General features: G+C 40.0%; 1 protein-coding gene and 1 long non-coding RNA gene across 15 annotated transcripts in view; one reads left to right on the top strand and one right to left on the bottom strand.

Moving 5' to 3' along the window:
• The window catches only part of dock7 (dedicator of cytokinesis 7), a 310,961-nt gene that overhangs the window by 57,280 nt on the left and 231,455 nt on the right, over positions 1-22,226 (top strand). For all 14 annotated transcript variants that reach the window (XR_011357731.1, XR_011357730.1, XM_069938284.1 and 11 more), the window contains exons 3-13: positions 1,863-2,038; positions 5,289-5,357; positions 5,447-5,576; positions 6,178-6,390; positions 7,532-7,617; positions 11,065-11,131; positions 12,084-12,233; positions 16,309-16,389; positions 16,509-16,674; positions 20,559-20,701; positions 20,830-20,923. Coding sequence is in view for 12 of the 14 variants with exons in the window: in XM_069938284.1 (XP_069794385.1) it covers positions 1,863-2,038; positions 5,289-5,357; positions 5,447-5,576; positions 6,178-6,390; positions 7,532-7,617; positions 11,065-11,131; positions 12,084-12,233; positions 16,309-16,389; positions 16,509-16,674; positions 20,559-20,701; positions 20,830-20,923 (1,375 nt within the window). In the remaining 2 variants the exon portion in view is untranslated. The remainder of the gene's footprint in view (positions 1-1,862; positions 2,039-5,288; positions 5,358-5,446; positions 5,577-6,177; positions 6,391-7,531; positions 7,618-11,064; positions 11,132-12,083; positions 12,234-16,308; positions 16,390-16,508; positions 16,675-20,558; positions 20,702-20,829; positions 20,924-22,226) is intronic.
• On the bottom strand, positions 945-4,796 carry LOC138763696 (uncharacterized). The gene is made up of 3 exons (XR_011357732.1): positions 4,713-4,796; positions 2,979-3,141; positions 945-2,028 (listed from the first exon to the last, which is right to left on the bottom strand). It is a non-coding gene; the product is annotated as an uncharacterized lncRNA (long non-coding RNA).

Raw genomic sequence — 22,226 nt, 5'->3', positions numbered from 1 at the left:
GAGTTGCTGTTTTCGAGGTGATCCAGCACTGAGTGGAAAGCCTCACTCTCTTGTACCCGCACCAATTAAGCAATTAAACATACCTGAGTACTCACAACACTGATGGACCAAAAGTCGCAAACAAAATTTTGATCTGAAATGAGGGAATTATGTACAAAAAGTGTTGTAATTGCTACATGGTCAAACCAAAAGGTTTACAAATAACTTTGAATAAAATCTGGAATGTACACTTTTAATCACATGTGCATTGTTTGATTATAAATTTAAAGCTCAGAAGCAGAGTTTATTGTCAAGAACAAATCACAAACTTCAATGTTTTGGGAGAGCATCATAGTCCAAACATTCATATAAACCACCTTACCAAAAAAATGGTGGACAAAAAGTCCAGTAAGGCAGTGCCTTTGGTTCAGGAATCTGATGGCAGTGGGGATGAAGCTGTCATGGAGGCTCCTGTACCTTTTTCCTGATGGTAGCACCCCGCCTGGGTGGTGGGGTCCTCAATAGTGTGATGTCTGGTGCTCGTGATATTGCAGGGCGAGTTAACAGACCTCTGGAGTTTATTCTTGTCCTGAGCATTGGCACCTCCATACCAGACAGTGATGCAACGAGCCACAATGCTCGCACGGTACACCTATATAAATTTTCAAGAGTTTTCAGTTACACACCAAATCTCAAACAACTCACAAAGTATAGCTGCAGGCGAGCCGCCTTCATGGCTGCATTGTCGTGGAGGCTTCAGGACAGATCCTCGGAGATGTTGACAACATGGATTTCAAGTTCTTTGACCTCTTTACCACTGAGCCCTCGATGAGGACTAGATTGTGTTCTCCTGACTTCTTCCTGAAGTCCACAATCATTTCCTTGGTTTTGCTAATGTTGAGTGCAAGTTAGTTGGTGAGACACCACTCAACGAGCTGATCTATCTTCCTTCTGTATGCTTCCTCATTGCCATTTGTGATTCTGCTGACAACCGTGGTCTTGTTGGCAAATTTGTAGATAGCATTGGAATTGTGCCTGGGCACACAGTCTTGGGTGATTGGTGAGTAGAGCAGTCCTTTGAGTGCACCTGTGTTGATGATCAATGAGGAGGAGACATTGTTTCCTATTCGTACTGACTGAGGTCTTCCAATGAGGAAGTCAAAGATCCAGTTGCAGAGGGGTGTGCAGAGGCCCAGGGTTTGGAGCTTGTTGATCAACCCTGAGAGAATAATGGTGTTGAAAGCTGAGCTGTAGTCTGTGAAGAGCAGGTGCATGTATGAGTTGCTGTTTTCGAGGTGATCCAGCACTGAGTGGAAAGCCAGTGATATTGTGACTGCTGTGGAGTGATTGTGTCGATAGGCAAATTGCAGCGGGTGCTTGTTAATTCTGGCCATGACCAGGATCACTGGGTCAAATAAAGGGAAAAATTGTCTTAGCTCCAAAAATTATGGAGGACACTGTAAATCAATTTTTAGAACTCTCTACTTTTCACTCATTTTAGGGAATATTTCCACCAATACTTTGACAAAGACACCATTCTTGAAATGAGCAAGTGCAGTGAAATTTAGCAGTTTCATTCCATTTTTGAAAAACTGATTTTATTTGATGAAGATATCAAGCGATAGGTTGGATGTGGATGGATTGCAGATAAATTGAGTAGCGACAGATCAACTGTGATTTAAATTGATTGAGCATGTCTGAGGTATCAAATGCCCTACTCCTGTTTGATCAACACATTTGTCACTGGAAACCTTGTAGAAATTCATGAAATTCATATTTGGTAAAGAAATGAAAATTCAAGATTATATGAAAAAAACATTTAAAATTATATTTTAAGATGTGGATATTTCAGACAACATTTACTGTTAATGTGTGAATTCCAGGTTCCATTAACTGAGGCAGTTGACCCTGTCGACTTTGAAGATTATATGATGATGCACCCTCCCTTAATTGATCCTGGTCCCTTAAGGGATTTGCTGGAATTTCCACCAGATGATGTTGAAGTCATCTACAGCCCAAGAGAATGTAGAACGCTTGTGCAAGCTGTACCTGAAGAAGGGTAAGAACCCTAGTTAGCTTTGACGGTTTAATTTAATGTAAGCTTAAATGCTCAAAGCAAAATCCACGTTATTGGACGCACAAGAGATTATGCAAATATTTGATACAAAAAACTGGATTAAGTGGAGGGAAAGTATTTGAAATATGAATATTGCCAATGATGTAATATGGATATTTGTGATGCATTTCTTTTTTTAAAATTTTAACATTTCATTTGGTTTTCTCTTTGTTGCTGTGGTTTAGATGGAAGAATGTAGAGTGATCAAGCAGTCATTCAAGTTGAACTTGGATATTTTTGTTTAACAATCTTGTTTTTATCTAATATTTGACAGTACAAACCATCAGCATGATATTTGCATGTAAAGAAGTAATAAATTGTCAAGGTATGGGAAGTTAGTGGATTCACCATACACCTGAACAGTACAAAGTGATCATGGGTTTGTGAAAATGGCTTGTATATGATGGATCTCAGTGATTGTTTAAAGAGGTCAATTACATGACAAGACTGACATTATCTTATAACAGACAAAATAAAAATAGAAAATTGTGGAGACACTCAACATGTTAGCCAACATCTGCAGAGAAAGAACCATTTAATCATTTTTCAGCTGATGAGAGGTGATTTGAAATGTTAGCTCTGCTCCTACTTCTATGGATTCTTCCCGACTTAAGAGGGGGAGAAGGTTTAAAGGGAGGCTGAGGGATGAATTTTTCACAAAAAAGAATGTTTGGACCTGGATTAAACTAACTGAGGAAGGAATGGAGGCAGAAACTGGAACTTTAAAGAGGCATCACGATTAACCCATTCTCCCCCATATTTTCAGATAAAACCTTACTAATCTACCCAGTATGAATAAAGACAGACTCTGACAAGGCATCAATAGGGAGCGACATCGACTGGCTCTTCATCCTGGTCAGACCCTCAGCACAACATGACTCACCTCCACATTAGTATTCCAGTCAGACCTTCGGCACAACCTGACCCTCCTCCACGCCAGGGTCCCGGTCAGGCCTTCGGCACAACCCGACTCTCCTCCACGCCAGGGTCCTGGTCAAGCCCTCGGCACAACCCGACTCTCCTCCTCGCCAGGGTCCCGGTCAGGCCTATAGATGACACTTTCCTTATTTTAATATATCATAATTTACAAAGTGTGAGTTGTGATATCCCAAATTTTTATCTCTTTAATCCAACAAATCAAACTCTGTGGCTGTTACTTTATGTAGTTTTAATTAGTTGATAGAATGGATAAATATTTTGCATAGCTTCGCCACAAGACTTTCATATTGGTATAACAAAGCATTTACTGTATAAAGATACAAAGATATATAGAGATACAAAATACTTAGAGATACAGAAGCTTAAAGAGATAGAAAAATTCAAAGAAAATTTTCTTGCGCTCATGGTTCTTTCACATCTTGTAGAAAAGAGAGCAAGCGTTAGCCTGAGCAGATATTACGAAAATTACATCGCATCACTATGGTATCAGAGCAAACAATAGTTCTCCTAAAGAGGCATAAATTAACTAAGAATCAAAGACATCAGGTTTTAACCTTTACAAGGCCCTCGGCACAACTCAACTCACTTCCACGTGAGTGTCCCGGTCAGGCCCTTGTCGCAACCTGACTCACCTCCACGCCAGTATCTCCATCAGTCCCTTGGCACACCTTCCTTTAAATTTGAACCCCATTCACAAGCACTGTAACACCGTGGCGCTTGCTGCTACACTAACCGTGCCGCATCATAATTAGCCCCTTCCTCCAAGTTTACAATTGAAACCTTACTAATATACTTAATGATATACTAATAAAGGTAAAGACTTACTATTAGGGATAGAGAGACATTTTGGGAGAGTTGTGCAAGCGCCATGGGCCAGCTCTTCATTCTGGGTACCACCATTTTATTAAACACAACTTTATTGAAACTTTATTCAAACAGCTAAGGTGGACAGGGAATGACCAGGACGCTCTGCTGGCTGAATGTTTGCTCCCAAGGGTTTGTGTGTTGCTTCAGAAAGCATTTACTTCTACAATTTAAAACTTTATTTATTCTTATTTATTTCTCAAAATGTATTTATTTACTTCCTCAATTTCTTTTATTTTTGCCGGTTGTTTGAGTTTCAGGTTGATTGAATGCCAGATAATGGGGCTTTTACTGTAAAATTTAAAGATTTTTTTTGAAAGAATTAAAGGGTAGTCATGGAGATTGCATAAAATAAAATTCTTAAGTCATGGTGATTGCTGAGATGCTGGAGTTTTAGGGTAGGAACTGAAATAAAGAAGACTTCAAATCTTTGTAATTCTCTAATGCAAAAGGCTTGCACTTTTCATTTGATGAGTACATTCAAAATTGAAAGTGGAAAAAAATATGAGTATGAAAGGATCAAAGAATATTGTGTAGGTTAATGAAGTTGAAATTCAGCCTTGATTTATTTAAATGGAAAAGCAGAGTTATGGGGTAGGAATGGGAGCTTCTGTGGAATAACTTCTCTTTTTAAATATAGTACGTTTCCCCATATCCAAAAATCTTGGGACTGGGCGGTTTTCAATTATTGGGTTTTGCGGTTAACGGGATAAAACAGAAAAAGACCCCAAAACAGCACAGTAGCACCCCCCACTGCTGGTCCCCAACACTTCCCGCACTCCCCTCGGTCCCTGATGACAGTCCTTTCTCCTACCTGGGAGGTTGCTCTCCTTGATGACACCGGGACAAAAGATTATTCTGACTGCTTGCGGCTGGGAGACAGCAGCACAATTTGTAAACTAAGTACAGCAAAGGGTAAAGAAGAAGTGAAAATAGAGAGGGAATGGTGTTGCCTGAAATTAGGACAATCTGTGTTCTAATTTCCCTTAATTTTTTTTTCTCCATGTGCTGCCTGACCCGCTGACTTCCTCCATTTGCTCACTGATGGCTTGAGATTCCAGCCTGCTTCTCTGAGCCAAGATCCAGCCATTCAGGGTCTGTCTGCCTGGCTGGTTCTGAGCTCTGTTGTTACCAAACTGGCACTAATAGAGTGTCAGAGCCCCATTTTTTTCAACTTGTAATACCATTGCTGCCACAACAAAGTTTGGTTAATGGAACATTTCGGTTGATAGAATTTCAAATAAGGAGAAACATACAGTATATAGTGGTGTCATTTTAAGGGAACTAGTTGAATATAATTTTATCTTGTGTTATCGCTTTTAAAAGTGGATGAAGGTAGCCAGTTTTCAACTCATCATTTTATAATTCTTGTTTTCATTCCTATATTCAGCGACATGGACCCTCATGTCAGGGACTGTGTAAGAACCTACACTGAGGACTGGGCCATTGTGAATCGCAAGTAAGGATTAAGTTGACTTGTTTTTTTCTCCAAATTTCATTGTACTGGCTTGTGAAGTTCAATTGTACTATAACTTTTAATATCAATAGATATCACAAACTCAGCACAGGATTTAATCCCAACACACTTGACAAACAGAAGGAAAGACAGAAAGGTTTGCCAAAGCAGATATTTGAATCGGATGAAATGCCAGACACCATCAGTTACCAGGACGATCAGGTGGGCAAAGCTCTGCATTGAGTGTATTTGCTAAGCAATAACTAAATACAACACCCAGGATGAGATAATGCATAGGAGTCAATAATCACAGAGATCGGCTTGAAAAGTTAGTTTTATGTATTTTCGTCCTATGTACATTGCAGGACCTGCTGAGTTTCTCCAGTGCTTTTGTTTATTAATTACAATCACAGTGTGCAGACTTCCTCGTTTCACTTTGATTATCATCATGTTTTTTTGGTGACCTTGTTTGTCAAAGTGACAAAATGTCACATGTACTTACCTGAAATGTGCTATGAGATCTTGAAGTTGTGAAAGGCACCATGTAAGGTTGTCACTTTTTCCTAACCAAGTGTCTTTTGGAGTGATCATTTATGAGCATAATGTACAGACTATCAGATGAGATTGTAATTAGAACTTTTATTTTCTGGTACCCTTTCAAATATTTTATACTTCTCAAATATGCTCGCTCACAATGACTTGCTGGAGTTCTGGTCATATTTGGAAATGTGGTGTCCATGTTCTACCAATAAAATGGACTCCCAATTTAATTTTGGAGAAATGTTGGGAGCATGGAATTTAACAAAAGATTCTCTGATTTCAGGATGATTTGAAGCGGCGTTCTGTTTCAATAGATGATACTCCTCGAGGTAGCTGGGCCTGCAGTATTTTTGATCTCAAAAACTCGCTTCCTGATGCTGTCCTTCCAAATCTACTAGATCGATCCCCTATTGAAGAAATAGACCAACTGAATGAAGAACAGCGGAAAGGAAACCGACACAAAGAGCTATTTGCACTTTATCCAGCGCCAGATGAGGTTAGAAATTGATTTTACTTGCCTATTGTATTCTTCACAGTATTACATAAAGTGTAGCTTTACGATTAGGTAACTTATTGTTGGCATTAATTTATGTCAGCATAATTCAGAAACCACACAATTGTAGGTCTGAGAGAGGAAAATTGCCATACTAATTCAATTGAGGGTACTATATTCTGAGATTGTTTTGTATTCAATGTGCTGTGTCTGCTTTGGTAATACTTGATGTGGACTTTGAACATCATATTGGGAAATGTTCCATTATTCAAAGCAAAACTTCTTTAATCAAGAGTAAAATTCAAAAAGTCAGTGAAAAGGCAGAAGAAACATAAATATTCTGTAAAATCTCCTTAATTGTTGCTATAATATAAACAGTTTGTTGGTAAATTGACTACTTTGAATCAATACAATGTTATTTTTGCTTTGTGTGAATTTCTGCTGCGCTCACTAAACTGAAGACATGTGCTATTCATAGTTTGTGGTGAGATTGCTTCTCCTGCAGAAAAATTTGTAGATTTGTTGTGTGCCAACAGTTTGTGTGGGAAGTTGATTTGAAACCAGTCTAGAGAAAGCAATCATTTCATAGAAGCTGTTTTATCATTTTCTATCATCAAGTCCTTGGCTTCCACTTTGTACTTTCATTTCCCCATTCCCAGAAAAATACCAGAGCTGGAACTGGGCTTCCTTGTATAGTTAACTAACTTCAATTGCTTACGGTTCAAGTTGCCATAGTTTATGCATGTCCCTGCTCGCTATTTCATACTGAAGAGTATCAGCACCTTCCAAGATCTGTCCTCATCCAATGTCTGTATGATCTTTCTAGTAGAGCTCATTGACTGCTTTCATGAGTCTTGGGTTCTGTCTGTATTTTTTTTTCCTTACTTCAATTAGATCTGCCAGTCTTTTTGCAATATCTCAGCAGCTACTCTGATTAGTAATAAGATGTTAATTTACTTTTAACACCACATGTGCACTTTTTATTGTGAGAGGTCTCCAGAGTGGTCAAATGATGACTCACTTGTGTGGAAAAACTTGTAAGACATTTTATTTCCCTTTATGGAAATTATGGCTAGCAGTAAATGTTAATTGGTGTTCCCTTGAGTGATGGTAAACTAACTTCTTTGTTTCAAATTGATTACAGGATGAACCGATAGAAAGACACAGTGTTCCTGAAGTTCCCAGGGAGCATTTTGGTCAAAGGCTCCTTGTAAAATGCTTGTCTTTGAAGTATGTGTGTTTTTGCTTTGAAAAATAAATTGTGAATTGTTCAATTATATTGCAGACTGGAATATAGCAGTCATTACCACTCTCAAAAATGAGAGCAAAAGAAAACAGAACTATGGATGGGTGAGCCATTAGTTACAGGGAAAATGAAAGAGTTTATTTCATAATGTTGTATCAGAATCCTCAGAAAATATAATTGAGATTTGACTAAGGGAAAATTGATTTATGAAAGGTAAACAATGTTTGACACGTGCAGGAGTTAGAATGTAACTGGTTGAATAGATAAAGTAGAAAGAGTGGGTATTGGATTTGCAGAAAGCATTTGATAAAGTCCCTTGTAAAATGCAAAATTAAGGCACAGCACACAGGTTTGGGGATAATATCCATGAATGCTTTGAAAATTGACAGCTTGGTAAATACATGGGACATTCTTGGGGTGGCTAGGGAAGAGATCAGTACTTCTTCCCCAGTTCATCACAGCATAGAATAATGACTCTGACTGATCTAAATTTAATTTTTGAAAATGGATACAACTGTAGGTTCTAGAAATCTGAAATAAAGCAGAAAAATGCTAGAAATGAGATCGGGCAGAATCTGTGGGAAAAAGAAACCAGGGTTACCATTTCAAGTCAACAGCTCTTCATCAGAATTATGAAAGGGAGAAATAAAGATGGTTCTTAAATTGCCCAGAGAGTGGAGGCAGAATGGATGATCAAAGGGAAGCTCTCTGATAGGCCAGGGTTGCCATGGCGATGAGTTGTAGTTGAAGGTATAATATTTGTTCGCTTTATGAGGGAAGTTAGAACATGAACAAAGAAACATGAAAGCTATAAACTGAAGATAATTTGCTAGGAAGTATGGAAACCAAAGAAAAATAAAATCTATAATCAGTAGACCTATTGGAAACAACCCCTCTTTCTTTCCCCCACCCCTCACCCAGCAGCAGGTGAGGCTATGCTACTGAAAAGCAAAGAAATGAGTTGATGTAAAAGATGGATAACCTACAGCACGACTGGCCAGTGCTAATGCATCAGACAGAGAAACCTGAAATTGTTGGAACTCTGTATTGAGTCTGGAAAACTGTAGTACTCAGATGGAATGTAAAATCTCTCTGGCTCTTGATGGTACAAATTGAATGGGGTAAGAAAGATGCAAAATAGCTTCAAGGGTCTTTAGGCAAGATAAGCTGAATAGATGTGAAATGAACCACACAAGTCAGGGGAGGGAGTGAGGGGGAAAGGGAAGGAATAAAATGATAGATTGAAATTTGTTGAAGAAGATCTGCGTTTCATTCATGCCAGTCATTTAAACAAACATTGGTAAAGCAAGCAGTTGAGAGGCAAATTTATTGTTGGCAAGAGGTTTGGGTCGACTGTCTATTTTTCTGCAATAATACAGCTGGAGGATTATGTGGAATTTTGGTCTTGTTGCCTACTTGCTATTGGGGAAAGCAGCAAAAGTTCACCAGACTGGGGTGAAATGTGCAAGTCTGCACGTGTTATGATTGCTGTCAAAATACAGAAATGCTGGGAGAATGTAGTTGGTCTCACAGACAAGTAGAACATTTCCCCTGCCTTCGATTTTGGGGGTGGAATGAGTCTGGCCATGTCTGAAACCATGAGTTACCATCTTGGGACAAAGAATTGACAAGAATCGAAGTGAGGAGAAATATCTATACTTTGGAGGGTGAGGGTTTGAAGTGGTGTGAGGGGTTGAAAAGTGCCTGAGGCCAAATTACTGATTTTTTTTTAAACCAAATTACTAGCCTGGAGGTCAGTGACTAGTGGAGTTCCAGAAGGATGTGTTCTGGGACCCTTGCTCTTTGTGATCTTTATGAATGACCTAGATGAAGAAGTAGAAGTAAGTTAGCATATGATACGAAGGTTGGAGGAGTTGTGGATGGTGCTGAAGGTTGTTGTAGGTTACATAAAGATATAGACTGGATGCAGAGTTGGGTGGAAAAATGGCACATAGAGTTCAATCTGGATAAGTGTGAGGTGATACATTTTGGAAGGATGAACTTGAAGGTTGAGTATAGGGTCAATGTTTGATTACTTAGGAGTGTGGATGAGTCTTTGCATCCCTCAAGGTTGCTGTGCAGGTTGATAGGATAGTTAAGAATGCTAATGTGATGTTGGGCTTCATTAATAGAGGGACTGAATTCAAGAGTCGAGAGGTCATGTTGCAACTCTACAAATCTCTGGTGAGGCCACATTTGGAGTATTGTGTTCAGTTCTGGTCATCTCATTATAGGAAGAATGTGGAAGCTGTGGAGAGGATGCAGAGGAGATTTACTTGGATGATGCCTGGATTGGAAAATGAGCCTTATGAGGCAAGGTTAACAGAGCTAGGACTTTTCTCTTGGAGTGCAGAAGGATGCAAGGAGACTTAGAATCAGAATTTATTGTCATGAGCAAGTCATGAAATTAGTTTTTTTTTTTTGCAGCAGCTTCATATTATAACCATCTTACAACATTACTATATAGAAAAAATAGTGCATGAAAAGAAAGGCATTGCCTTTGGTTCACTGATTATTCAGAAATCTGATGGCAGCAGGGAAGAAGCTATCCTTGTGCCGTTGATCATTCGTCTTTAGGCTCCTGTACCTTTTGCCTGATGGTAGCAGAATGAAGAGAGCATGGCCTGGGAACTGGAGGGGTCTTTCAAGATAGAGGCTACTTTTTTTTTAAAGACACCGCCTCATGACAATGTCCTCAATGGAGTGAAGTCTGGTACCTTTGATATTGCAGGCCAAGTTAACAACCTTCAGGTTTAGTCTTGTCCTGAGAGTTGACATCTCCATACCAGGCAGTGATCCCACCAGCCAGAATGCTCTCCATGGTACACCTGTCGAAGTTTACAAGAGTCTTCAGTGACATAGCGAATCTCAAACACCTCACAAAGTACAGCCGCTGGCTATAAGGTCTACAAGATTAAGAGAGGCATAGATAGAGTGGACAGCCAGAACCTTTTTCGCAGGGCAGGAATAACAAACACCAAAGGACATATGTACAAAGTGAAGGGAGGGAAGTTTTGGGAACATTGGGGTAAGTTTTTTTTTTACACAGTTGTGTGTGCCTGTAATGCCTTGCCAGGGATGGTGGTGGACCCTTAAACATTAGGGTCATTTAAGAGACTCATAGACTGGCACATGAATGGAAGAAAAATAGAGGGTAACAGGGTAGGGAGGGTTTAGTTTTTTAAGTAATATATGGGAAGACACAACATCAAGGGCTGAAGGGCCTGTACTGTAGTGTTATATGAATGGGTTTAAGAAGAAGATGTATATTTCAGGACAAAAATGCCACTGAGGGTTATGTGGGGTGCAAAGCTGGAATGTGGTGATTATTGAATGGCATAGCAAGTTCAAAGGGCTTTCTGTTAATTCCTATCTTAATACAATTTGCAAAACATCCATGTAACTTTAAAACAAAATCCTTGTCTTTATAGGTTTGAAATTGAAATTGAGCCAATTTTTGCAAGCTTGGCCTTGTATGATGTCCGAGAAAAGAAAAAGGTTTGTACTGCAAATATAATTTTGCCTTTCTTAATTTTTCATCCCCTTCTCACTAAAGATTATGTGAATCCTGTCCGTATGTGATTCAGTTTACACTGACAATCTCATCCCAGTAGCTTTAGACTATTCTAAATGTTGATCAATAAAGGATCTAACCAGGTCTGGAGGGCTTAAATTATAAAGAGCAGCTGGATGGGCTTGGACATTTTTCTGTGAAGCATAGGAGGCTGAGGAGTGACTATATTATTGTTACTCGTCAGCCTGCTACGTATATGAGGAGCATAAATGAGTCGAATAGTCAGTCTTTTCCTCTGGGTCAGAGCAATTGGGGTGGTTTTGGAGGTGAAGTGAGGGGGATAAACGTCAACATGTCAATCGTGTGATTGGTTTGAACTCCCTTCTGTAAATGTCAATTGATTCTGGATTATTTGTTAATTTTCAATGAGAACTTGTATTCTTCTACCAGATAGGAAATAATATGAGGAAGACAAATACGTGGAATTTGGTCATCGCTTAGCAGTGAGCCCCTGTTTATATTTCTGATAATACTTGGACACTCGTTATCAATTTTGAAGTGAAAATTTGGCATACTATTTCATTCAGAATATTTTCTGTCACTGAACTTGTTAGGAGATCCACTATGCATCCAGACTAATTAATAAATGATCAAGGAATCTTTGATAATAATATTAATAGTTTTTTAAGAGCACAAAAATTTCCAAAGGATAATCTCTTATCAATTTGAAATGTTTTCTACTTACTATGAGTTATCCTGTTACAATTTAAATGTTCATTTTGTCTTCTTTGCTGTGTGATGTTCCCTATTATCTGAAATTCCATGTGTACATCTCTAGAGGGTAGTGTTGCATCTGCATCTGTTGTTGCTCCACTGTTGAAATATTATGCAAATATATAAACTCATTGTCTTATATAGCAATGTTTTTCAACTCAGATTTCTGAAAACTTCTTCTTCGATCTGAATTCTGAACAAATTAAAGGAATGCTGCGACCACATGTTCCTCCTGCAGCTATTTCAACATTGGCTCGATCAGCAATCTTTTCAATCACTTATCCATGTCAGGATGTTTTCTTAGTTATAAAGGTAAGAAGTGCTTGTTTTAAGTGATTTTTTTTTTCCTTTCTCCTGCTCTACAACACTGAGGTAAGGCACCATCATAATTTTCCTTTTTATCCTGCTTTAGCTTTGAGATTATGTAGTGGTGGGAAATGGCTCGTGCTTTGTTATTTTTGCTTGATGGCAACTTGACAGAAGGTCAGGAGAAGGGGGAAGTGCACAAAGAAGGTTGAAGTTGGCCTTCCAGAAATTTGACCTCACTAGGCTGCTTGATGAACCACCAAATTTGTGTTGCTTTTTAAATTACTTTAATGTAAACATTACCTTTCATGTTGTCAAACATATGTCCCACTTGCCCTTTCCCTGAAACTTCTCCATGGATGTTCAAACCAAGTTCTTTCTCATGACTATCAGTCAGTGCTGTTGTAAGTATCTCTATTTTTACCTGATCAATGTGCCCCATCTAGATCTTGCATACCTCTACCCTTCTAACTCATATTGCCAATACTTTCTAATACAGTAAAATCAACTGGAATTCAGACAACTGGAAACTCAAATCACCAAAACAAAATCGAATAAATAATTTTTCAGATAAATAAGACTGGGTGGATGGACTCCTGCAGGGGAGCACTAAGACTTGATTGAATATGAGCAGGTTTGCCTTCACTGAACTCGCAATGCCCCTCAATGCACATGCATTCTTTTTGCTGTTGTCACTTGCATGGAGGTGAGCAGATTGTCAGCTCGAGGAAGGTGCGCCAAGGATCTTACCGGGCACTGAAGGTGAGTCGGGTTGTCAATGGGAGGAGGGTCCACTGAGGGCCTGACCGGGACACTGGTGTGGAGGTGAGCTGGGTTTTCAGTGTGAAGGAGGAGGTAAAGTTTCATTTTGCACTGCCTCTTGTCTTTTAAACATTGTATTCTAAATGCAGGTGTATTAGGCATTAGAATAGTGAGTCTCACTCAACTGGAACATTTGTATATTCAGAATCAGTATTTATTGTCAAGAAATTCATTGTGTGGCAGCATCATTCATATCAACCACCATACAAAAATACATACCCTTTTGAAAAGTCAAAGTAAGGCTGTGTCCATGGTTCATTGTTCATTCAGAAATTTGATGGCAGCAGGGAAGAAGCTGTCCTTGTGCCACTGAGTGTTCGTCTTTAGGCTCTTGTACCTTTTTCCCGATGGTAGAACAGAGGATGTCATGGGTAGTGGGGGTCCTTGAGGATGGAGGCTGCTTTCTTAAAACAACGCCTTTTGTAGATCTCCTTGATGGAATTAAGTCTGGTGCCCATGATGTCGCAGGCCAAGTTAGCAAACCTCTGGAGTTAATTCTTGTCCTGAACTTTGGCACCTTCTTACCAGACAGTGATGCAACCTGTCATAATGCTCTCCATGGTACACCTGTAGAGGTTTTCGTGAGTCTTTGGTGACATACTGAATCTCCTCAAACACCTCACAAAGTATAGCCACTAACGTATCTTCTTCATGATTGCATGGACATGGAGGTTCTAGGACAGGTCATCGGATATGTTGAAAACAGGGATTTGATGTTTCCACTGCATTATCCTCTGAGGACTGGATTGTGCACTGCAGACTTCATCCTAAGTCCACAATAATCTCCTTTGTTTTGCTAGCATTGAGTACAAGGTTGTTGGCATCCGCGATCCCTATAAGTGCTGGATAATGGGGATTCTACTGTAGTACCTTCCCATGAATGAAAAAAATTGACTGGACTAGCTGAGAAAGAACATGACTTAGCTGTAGTTATGGCGTCATAGAATCACACAGCATGTAAATAGGTCCTTTGACTCAGTTTGCCCTTGCTGAACTAAGGGTCCCACCCACACTAGTCCCATCTGCTTGCATTTGGCCCATATCCTTCTAAACCAATCCTATTCCCTGTATCTGTCCACTTTTTTTTTTCTTAAACATTGTAATAGAATCTGCCTCAGTCATCTCTTCCAGCAGTCCATTCCATGCACCCATCATCTCCAAGTTTCCATTAAATCTCTCTCCCTCACCTAAAACCTACCTTTCTCTGGTTACTAATTCCCCTACTCTGGGCAAAAGACTCTATGTTCACCCACTCTATTTGTGTCATGATTTTGTACACCAGCGTGAGATCCTCCTGCTTTCCAAGGAACAAAGCCTTCGCTTGCTTAATCTCTCCTGAAAGTTCATGTCCCCAAGTCCTGACAAGATCCTCATAAATGTTCTCTGCACCCTCTCCAGCTTGACAACCTCTTTTGTCTAGCACAGAGACCAAAACTGAACATGTTGCTCTAAATATGGCCTCACTAAAGTTTTATACAGCTGCAACATAACATCCCAACTTCTGTACTCAGTGCTCTGACTGATGAAGGCAAAAGCCTTTCTGACCACCCAATCTATCTGTGACATCACTTTCAGGCTACAATGTACCTGTATTCCCAGATCCCTACCATTCATTGTGTACGTCCCACCACATTCAACTTCCCTAAATGCAACACCTCACATATTTCTCTGTATTAAATTGCATGAACCATTCCTCTGCCCAACCAATCAAGACCCTGCTACAATCTTTGGCAACAATCTTCATTATCTACAATACCAGACTCATTCATACCAACCACAAACTTGTTCATTGTGCCATACACATTTTCATCTAAATCACTAAAATAAATACCAAACAGCAGTGGGCCCAACATCAAATCCTGTGGCATACCACTAGTCACAAGCCTGTTCAAAAAACAATCTTCCACCATCACCCTCTGCTTTCTTCCGTGAAGCCAATTTTTCTATCCAGACTGCTATCTCACCTTGGATCCCAAAAGATTTAACCTTCCAGAGCAGCTGACTGTGCAGAATCTCATTGAATGCATTGCTGAAATCTGTATAGATAAAGTACATAACTCTTCCCTCCTCAACCTCCCTGGTCTCACGTTCAAAGAAACTCTAATCTGATTTGTGAGGCATGACATTCCACTTGCAAAATTGTGCTGACTATCCCTAATCAACCTTTGTCCATCCAAGTGCATGTACTGTATTTCTCCCACAGAATACTCTCTCATAACTTAATTGACCACAGACGTTAGGCTCACTGGCCTGTAATTCCCAAGCTTTTCCCTGCAGCCCTTCTTGAATTAAGGCATAGAATTTCCCACTCTCCAGTCTTCAGGCTCCTCACCTGTAGTTAATGACAACTCTGATATCTCAGTCAGGGCACCTGTAATGTCCTGTCTTGCTTTCCACTGTGCCCTTGGATATATTTGATCAGGCCCAGAGGATTTTTCTACCTTTGGAACCTCCTCAACCGTAATACAGACTGTTCTCAAGCCACTACAGTTGACTGCCTAAACTTTCCCAGTCCTCGTGTCTTTTTCCACAGTAAAAACGGAGGAGAAGTACTCTTTGCCCCAATTTAACCATCTTCAACTGGTTGATATTGGTCCTCAAAGCGAATTCAAACTGGTCAGAAATGCAAGTTATTCTGCAGGCTGATACTGAGTTTGAGCAGAAAATGGTGACCCCCATATATAGGGAAGCTTTGACAGTCGTGCCTCTACTCTCTGGAATGATCTCTCTTGTTCTATGCCCTTCCATATTTCGACACTGCTCATTGAAGCATTCATAGAAGACCAAGGAGAGAAGCCAATGAGCTTAATTCCAAATTTGATCAAGAAGCTTTCTGATTTTCACTTGTTGATGAGGTTCAGACTGCAGATATAAATATGGAGCAGACATACCCAATTACAGATTACTTTTGCAAAAACAATTTTGAAAAACACATGCATTTCTGTGTGTAATGTTCTGTCAAAGACAATCTCAGGCAAGGCATTACTTTTAGAATTGCATTAAAAACTTTCTATCCCCTCGTATCTTTCAAGTTTCGGTAATTTTTCACCTGTCTTTAGATTTTGGTTTATTTGTATTTTCTTCCCTCTGTGGAAGATATTATGCAGGTAGTCCATAATGCCATTGAATGTCAGGTTAGATTCACAAAAGTGTCCTCTTGCAGTCTAAAGTAAAATGTAAAACTTGCACCAGTTTGAGTTTATAACTGAAGCAAAAACAGGTTAGATACTGCTAGATAATGTTTCTCTTTGTCTTTCAGCTGGAAAAAGTTCTCCAACAAGGAGATATTGGTGAATGTGCAGAACCCTACATGATCTTTAAAGAGTCCGAAACAGCCAAAGTAATAATTTTTCTGAAATATTTTGTGAATGTTGGGAATTAATATTGACCAAACAATGACTGAGTTTCAGGGTTGTAGAGTTTAAGTCATTAATTGCATTTTTTTTTCTTGACTTACAGAACAAAGAAAAATTAGAAAAGCTAAGGAGCCAAGCAGAGCAGTTCTGTCACAGACTGGGGAAGTACCGCATGCCTTTTGCTTGGACTGCCATACATCTAATGAACATTGTTAACAGTGCAGGAAGCCTGGAGCGAGACAGTACAGACTCAGAGATAGGAGCAGGAGGTGACAGGCATTTAACATAATTTTCTTAAGTAACCAGTAACACTTTTCTTTTTGTATTTATTTGGTGATTGTTACTTGTTCTTATAAATTGAGGGATTATTCACTTTTATGTGGTGCAGTAAAAGTTTCTCTTTTAAGTCCCGAGTTCAGAGGAATACCTCCAGTGTATCATTAGCTATTTCTTTATTTCCCACTAAGCCAACTTGTCTGTATGTCAGATTAAACTTAAACACAATTTTTAATCATGTCAACCAGATACAGTTTCACTTGATTTCTGACTTTTGGGTGATATTTGAACTTGGGTCTTAGAGATGCAAGGGTCATGGACAAAATAATCTTTTGCTTAAACTTTAGTTGGGTATTTCAGTTAGATGACTATTGCAAGAAAATAACAGAATGTTTGTTATGTATTAAATAAAATGTCCACTAATGGTTTAATAAGTTGTGTGAGCGCACGTGTGTGTGTATATATATAAAATAACATTCATTGAAGATGTAGTACTGTAGCGAGCACTACAGCAGAGAGTGGAAGAACGACACACACTTGATGTACCTGTAGTCAAGACTGTTTTTATTGCTCTCCGTGCCCTTGCTTATATAAGCCCAGCTTCCCGCCACTGGGCCTGGTCTTCCCCGCAGTTGACAGCAGAAGAGACGTCACCAGCATGCTACCAGTGATTGGTCGGTGTTCCTGCCAAGGTTTGCTGTTTTCTGCTGTGCAGACTGTCAGTCAGGAAGAAAGGCCATTAGCCTGCATGGGCTTTGTGTGATCAGTATTTTCGTCTGCCATTTGGTGTATTGGGTTGCTTACCGTGTACCACTTGAGCACTGTTGTGAGATGGAAACTTCACATTTCATTGCTTGTTTTGCAATGCTGTGCACTCTGACAAAGTCAATACACTTCAGTTAACATTGTGATCGATCTATTATGAGAATGATTGATGTGCTAGTTTTTCATTAACATTAGAATGTGAAAACGGCTCCATTGTTAATCAAGATTGTAAAGATGGCCTTGCATTACAGTAAGATTGCAACTCTTATCCCCAGCGTGGTCCTTGTACTGTTTTAACTGCATTTTTCTGCATTCTACCTGTTGCACCTAAATATGGACCGGCTTACCAGGATATTGTGCAAAACAGTTTTTCGCATTCACTTCATTAGATGACTTGTGGACTCAGTCCCATGTATACGTGGGCGCTGAATGCATAAAAATAAATAGGTTATCCATCTTCCCCCCCCACCTCCCCCAACCCCATAATTGAAGAGGTTGGTCCTTGATCATAAAAGTTCTGTTAGCCTTTCATAGGAACATAGCAGAGATCCTATGTTGTGTCTCCACAATCAATGAACTGTCTTGTGTTGCTGGAGAATCAATGTGAAACAATGTTGATTTATGTCACAACAGACAAAAGTTAAAGAATTTCATGTATGTAACATTCTAAACGTAGTATTGCATGACAGTAATGGTACCTTTACGATTACATGTCACATATTGAGCATGCTAGGAACTAATAGTGGACCCATGTAAACCTGGGACCCACTCATCTGGTGAACTTGTGCTAGATTTAACCTAAAAACCACCTCAATTCTATCCTACATTTTGAAGAACACAGATCAACAATCAGAAGAGAAAATGGATTGGAATGAAGAGTTTTGTAATCAAATCATTAAACTTCATTCCAAATGCCATATTGAAGTTGTCTGGTCTGCTTACGCTCCTTACAGATGTCTTAACAATTTCACTAATTCTTGAGGTGCAAGATAAATAGTTAATGTTATGTGTATATTTAAAAAAGGGAATAGATTATGTGAAGTGTACTAGACATTAAGACCTAACAAAATTGGTGGAAAAAATTCTACTAAAGAAGAGAATAGAAGAGGATCAGGAAAGAAACCAAGAGATCTTGGATTACAAATGTTAGCAAGGCCATAGAGAAAGCAAACCAGAGGAATAAAGCTGGAAAGCAGTAAAGGTGCAAAATCTGTTGAACCTTGGATTGACTATAACAGAGTACCTGGCTACCAAACTGTAAAAAAAAAAGGGGGTATAGTAGTAATTAATGAAGAGGGTGTAGAGGATGTGTATATTCCACAAATGCAAGAGTACACTTACTAGGAAAGGATAAACTGAATCAGAAGATGAACAGAAAGGAAGAGGGATATGCTGACAAACTTAAATGAGGAAAGATGGTAGGAAGCTTCCACAGAGCCCAAATATAGACATTGGTTGGTTGAACCAAATGGCCTTTCAGTACTTCTCAATATTATGTGATTCCTCATGATTTTGATTTCCAAAGAAACTGTTAAGATGTGACAAAAGGAAAAGCATGGATGATTTCCAGAGCTGCAAAGAAAGAACTGACAAACTATTTAGCTATAAAGAAAAGACCATAAGAAATAGACTATTCAGCACATCGAGTCTGCCCTACCATTTAATATCATGAGCTGATCCATTTTTTCAATCAGCCCCACTGCTTGGCCTTCTCCCCATAATCTTTCAAGCCCTGGCTAATCAAGAACCTATCAATCTCTTCCTTTAATACACACAGTGACTTGGCCTCCTCAACCACCTGTGGCAACAAATTCCACAGATTTACCATCCTCTGCCTGAAGAAATTCCTCTAAGCGGACACTTTTCAATCCTGAAATTGAGCCTACTTCTCCAGGACTCTTCCTACATGGGAAACAACCTTTCTACATCTACTCTGTCCATGTCTTTCAACATAAATGTTTAAATGTGATCCCCACTCATACTCCTAAATCCCAATGAGTACAGGCCAAGAAGTGTCAGATGCTCCTCGTATGATAATCCTTTGTTTCCTGTTTCCAGTGTCAGTACATCCTTTCTAAAATGAGGTGGTCAAAACTGATTTGAGTAATTGAAGTAGTGTATAGTGTAAGTATTTTTAAAAAATTATATATTAGAACAGATTATAAAAGCACTTAAATACAGTTAAATTGTACTGAGATTAGCACCCTGCACAGTTCTTTCTCCTTCTAGTGTAAAAGGTCCCATATAAACACGAATGCTTTGATGGATTAGTATGACGGCCAGCCTGGACTGCAGCAGATTACAAAAATAATTCTTTCATGTATATGTTGTCTTTTTACACTGTTGAAATCTCTTGTAAAGATGCTTTTGACAATAGACAATAGACAATAGGAGCTGGAGTAGGCCCTTCGGCCTGTCGAGCCAGCACCGCCATTTTACAGATCATGGCTGATCACTACCATCAGTACCCCTTTCCAGCCTTATCCCCATAACCCTTAACTCCTTTGCCCACTAGAGTCTTATCTAACTCTCTTTTGAACATAATCAGCGAATCTGCCTCTACCACCCTCTGTGGCAGAGCATTCCACAGATTCACACTTCTCTGGGTAAAAAAATGTTTTCTCATCTCCGTCCTAAAGGGCCTACCCTGTATTCTTAAACTATGCCCTCTAGTCCTTGTCTCCCCCATCATTGGGAACAAGTAATCCGACTTCACCCTGTCTATCCCCCTGATAATTTTGTATACCTCAATCATGTCCCCCCTCATCCTTCTAAACTCCATCGGATACAAGTCCAGTTTTTCTAGCCTTTCAGCATATGTCAACCCCGCCATCCCTGGAACTAACCTTGTAAATCTGCGCTGCACACCCTCTATAGCTATCTCTGAAATATGACTATTTTAAAGGATGCCGATACAGCAGTTACTCTTGAACTGGAACATTGGTTAAGAATGTCAGAAATCCCACTAAAGTAGGATTTTTGAAAGACATTGGAATCTTAAGACCAGAGGGGAGGAAATTGGATACCAACTTAAAGTTATGTTTTAATATGTGAGGGCAAGAGGCTGCTGTGACACTATTTTCTTAACTAGTGTGTCATAATTTCCTGATAGAGCGGAAGGGTTCTTGGTCAGAAAGAAGGAATTCTGGGCTTGTCGGAAGGCGGTCTCTTGAACGAATGACGACTGGGGATGAGTCCTGCAACCTTTCAAGCTTCAGGCCAGCAACACTGACTGTCACAAACTTCTTCAAACAGGTAACTTGAACTAGTTTCACATAATTGAAGGAGGTCAGAGGACCTGATAGAAAAGTTGTTTGTATTTATTCATGCACAGAACAACTGTAGAACTTTCACTGCCTCTTTCACTTTGCACAAATGTCTAGGAGGGAGACCGCCTTAGTGATGAAGATCTGTATAAATTCCTTGCTGACATGAGAAGACCTTCATCTGTTTTGAGGAGACTAAGACCAATCACAGGCAAGTTGTTCTTTTCAAAAAGTTAGCATTCTTGTTTCTGACCACAGCTGAAAATGCTGTAGTCTGTGAACCATATAGACAGACATGAAAAGTATCCTGATTAGGTTTTCTCTGCAGAAAGATTGGTTGAGGCATGAGGATTGGTCTTGGTGGATTTTCTGGTCAGAGAAAATCAGCCCTGGCTTCTGACTTTTGATCATAATTCAGAAGCATTACTTTTCCAAATCTCCACATCCAAGGGCTGCCAGATTCTCGACAGGAGGGATAGACAAGGGATGGCATTTTTTAATTCAATTATTTACCTTTCAATTTCCAGCAATGGTAAGACCTGATAGAGGGGAGACCTGATGGAAGACATGATTACAAAATCGTGAGAGGCATAAGCAGGGTACATAGATTCTTTCTCCTTGGTTAAAAATGTCACATTGTGGAGGTCATGGATTAAAGTGAGCAGGGTGAGGGTATGGCAGGAGTTTAAAGGAGATGTGTTAGTTAATTTTTTTTCCACAGTGAGTGGTTTGTGACTGAAAGAGCCTGCTGAGGGTTATTGTAGAAGCAGTAGTCCCGCACCGAAACAGTGTCCTCCCGCCCGTCTGGGAACTCAACGTAAGCGTAATGTGGGTTCGCATGGAGTAGAGTCACTCGGTCGACCAAGGGGTCGCTCTTTGAGTGCCGGACGTGGCATTGCAAAAGGACGGGGCCAGGGACAGTGAGCCATGCTGGTACAGTGGTTCCTGATTCGGATTTCTTCGGGAAAAGGAACATCCTTTCGTGGGGGGGTGGCATTTGTTGCAGTACATAGGAGGGAGCAGATGGAGTGTAAGGCACTAGTGAGAACCTCCTGCCAATGAGAGGTGGGGAGACCTTTAGACCGGAGAGCCAGTGTAACCGCTCTCCATATGGTGGCATTCTCCCTCTCGACCTGGCCGTTACCGCGTGGGTTGTAGCTCGTGGTCCTGCTTGAAGCGATAACACACTCCAGAAGGTACTGTTGCAGCTTGCGCTCATGAATGAGGACCCCCTATCACTGTGGATGGAATTGGGGTATCTGAAGATGGCGAAAATACTGTGAAGGGCCTGTATCACTGAGGTGGCAGTGGTGTCTGGGCAGGGCACAGTGAACGGGAAGCGGGAGTACTCGTCGATGGCCGTAAGGATGTAGGAATTACGGTTGGTCGACGGTAGGTCACGTCTCCAGAATGGAGAGCTCGCCATATGGCCATCGTGTCAGAGGTGCACCAAAGAAAAGGTACAAGGACTGCCTAAAGAAATCTATTGGTGCCTGCCACATTGACCAGCGCCA

Source organism: Narcine bancroftii, chromosome 5 (assembly GCF_036971445.1).
Source record: "Narcine bancroftii isolate sNarBan1 chromosome 5, sNarBan1.hap1, whole genome shotgun sequence".
Classification (NCBI taxonomy): domain Eukaryota; kingdom Metazoa; phylum Chordata; class Chondrichthyes; order Torpediniformes; family Narcinidae; genus Narcine; species Narcine bancroftii.
Note: the sequence above shows the minus strand (reverse complement) of the source record. Positions and strands in the feature narration are given on the sequence as shown.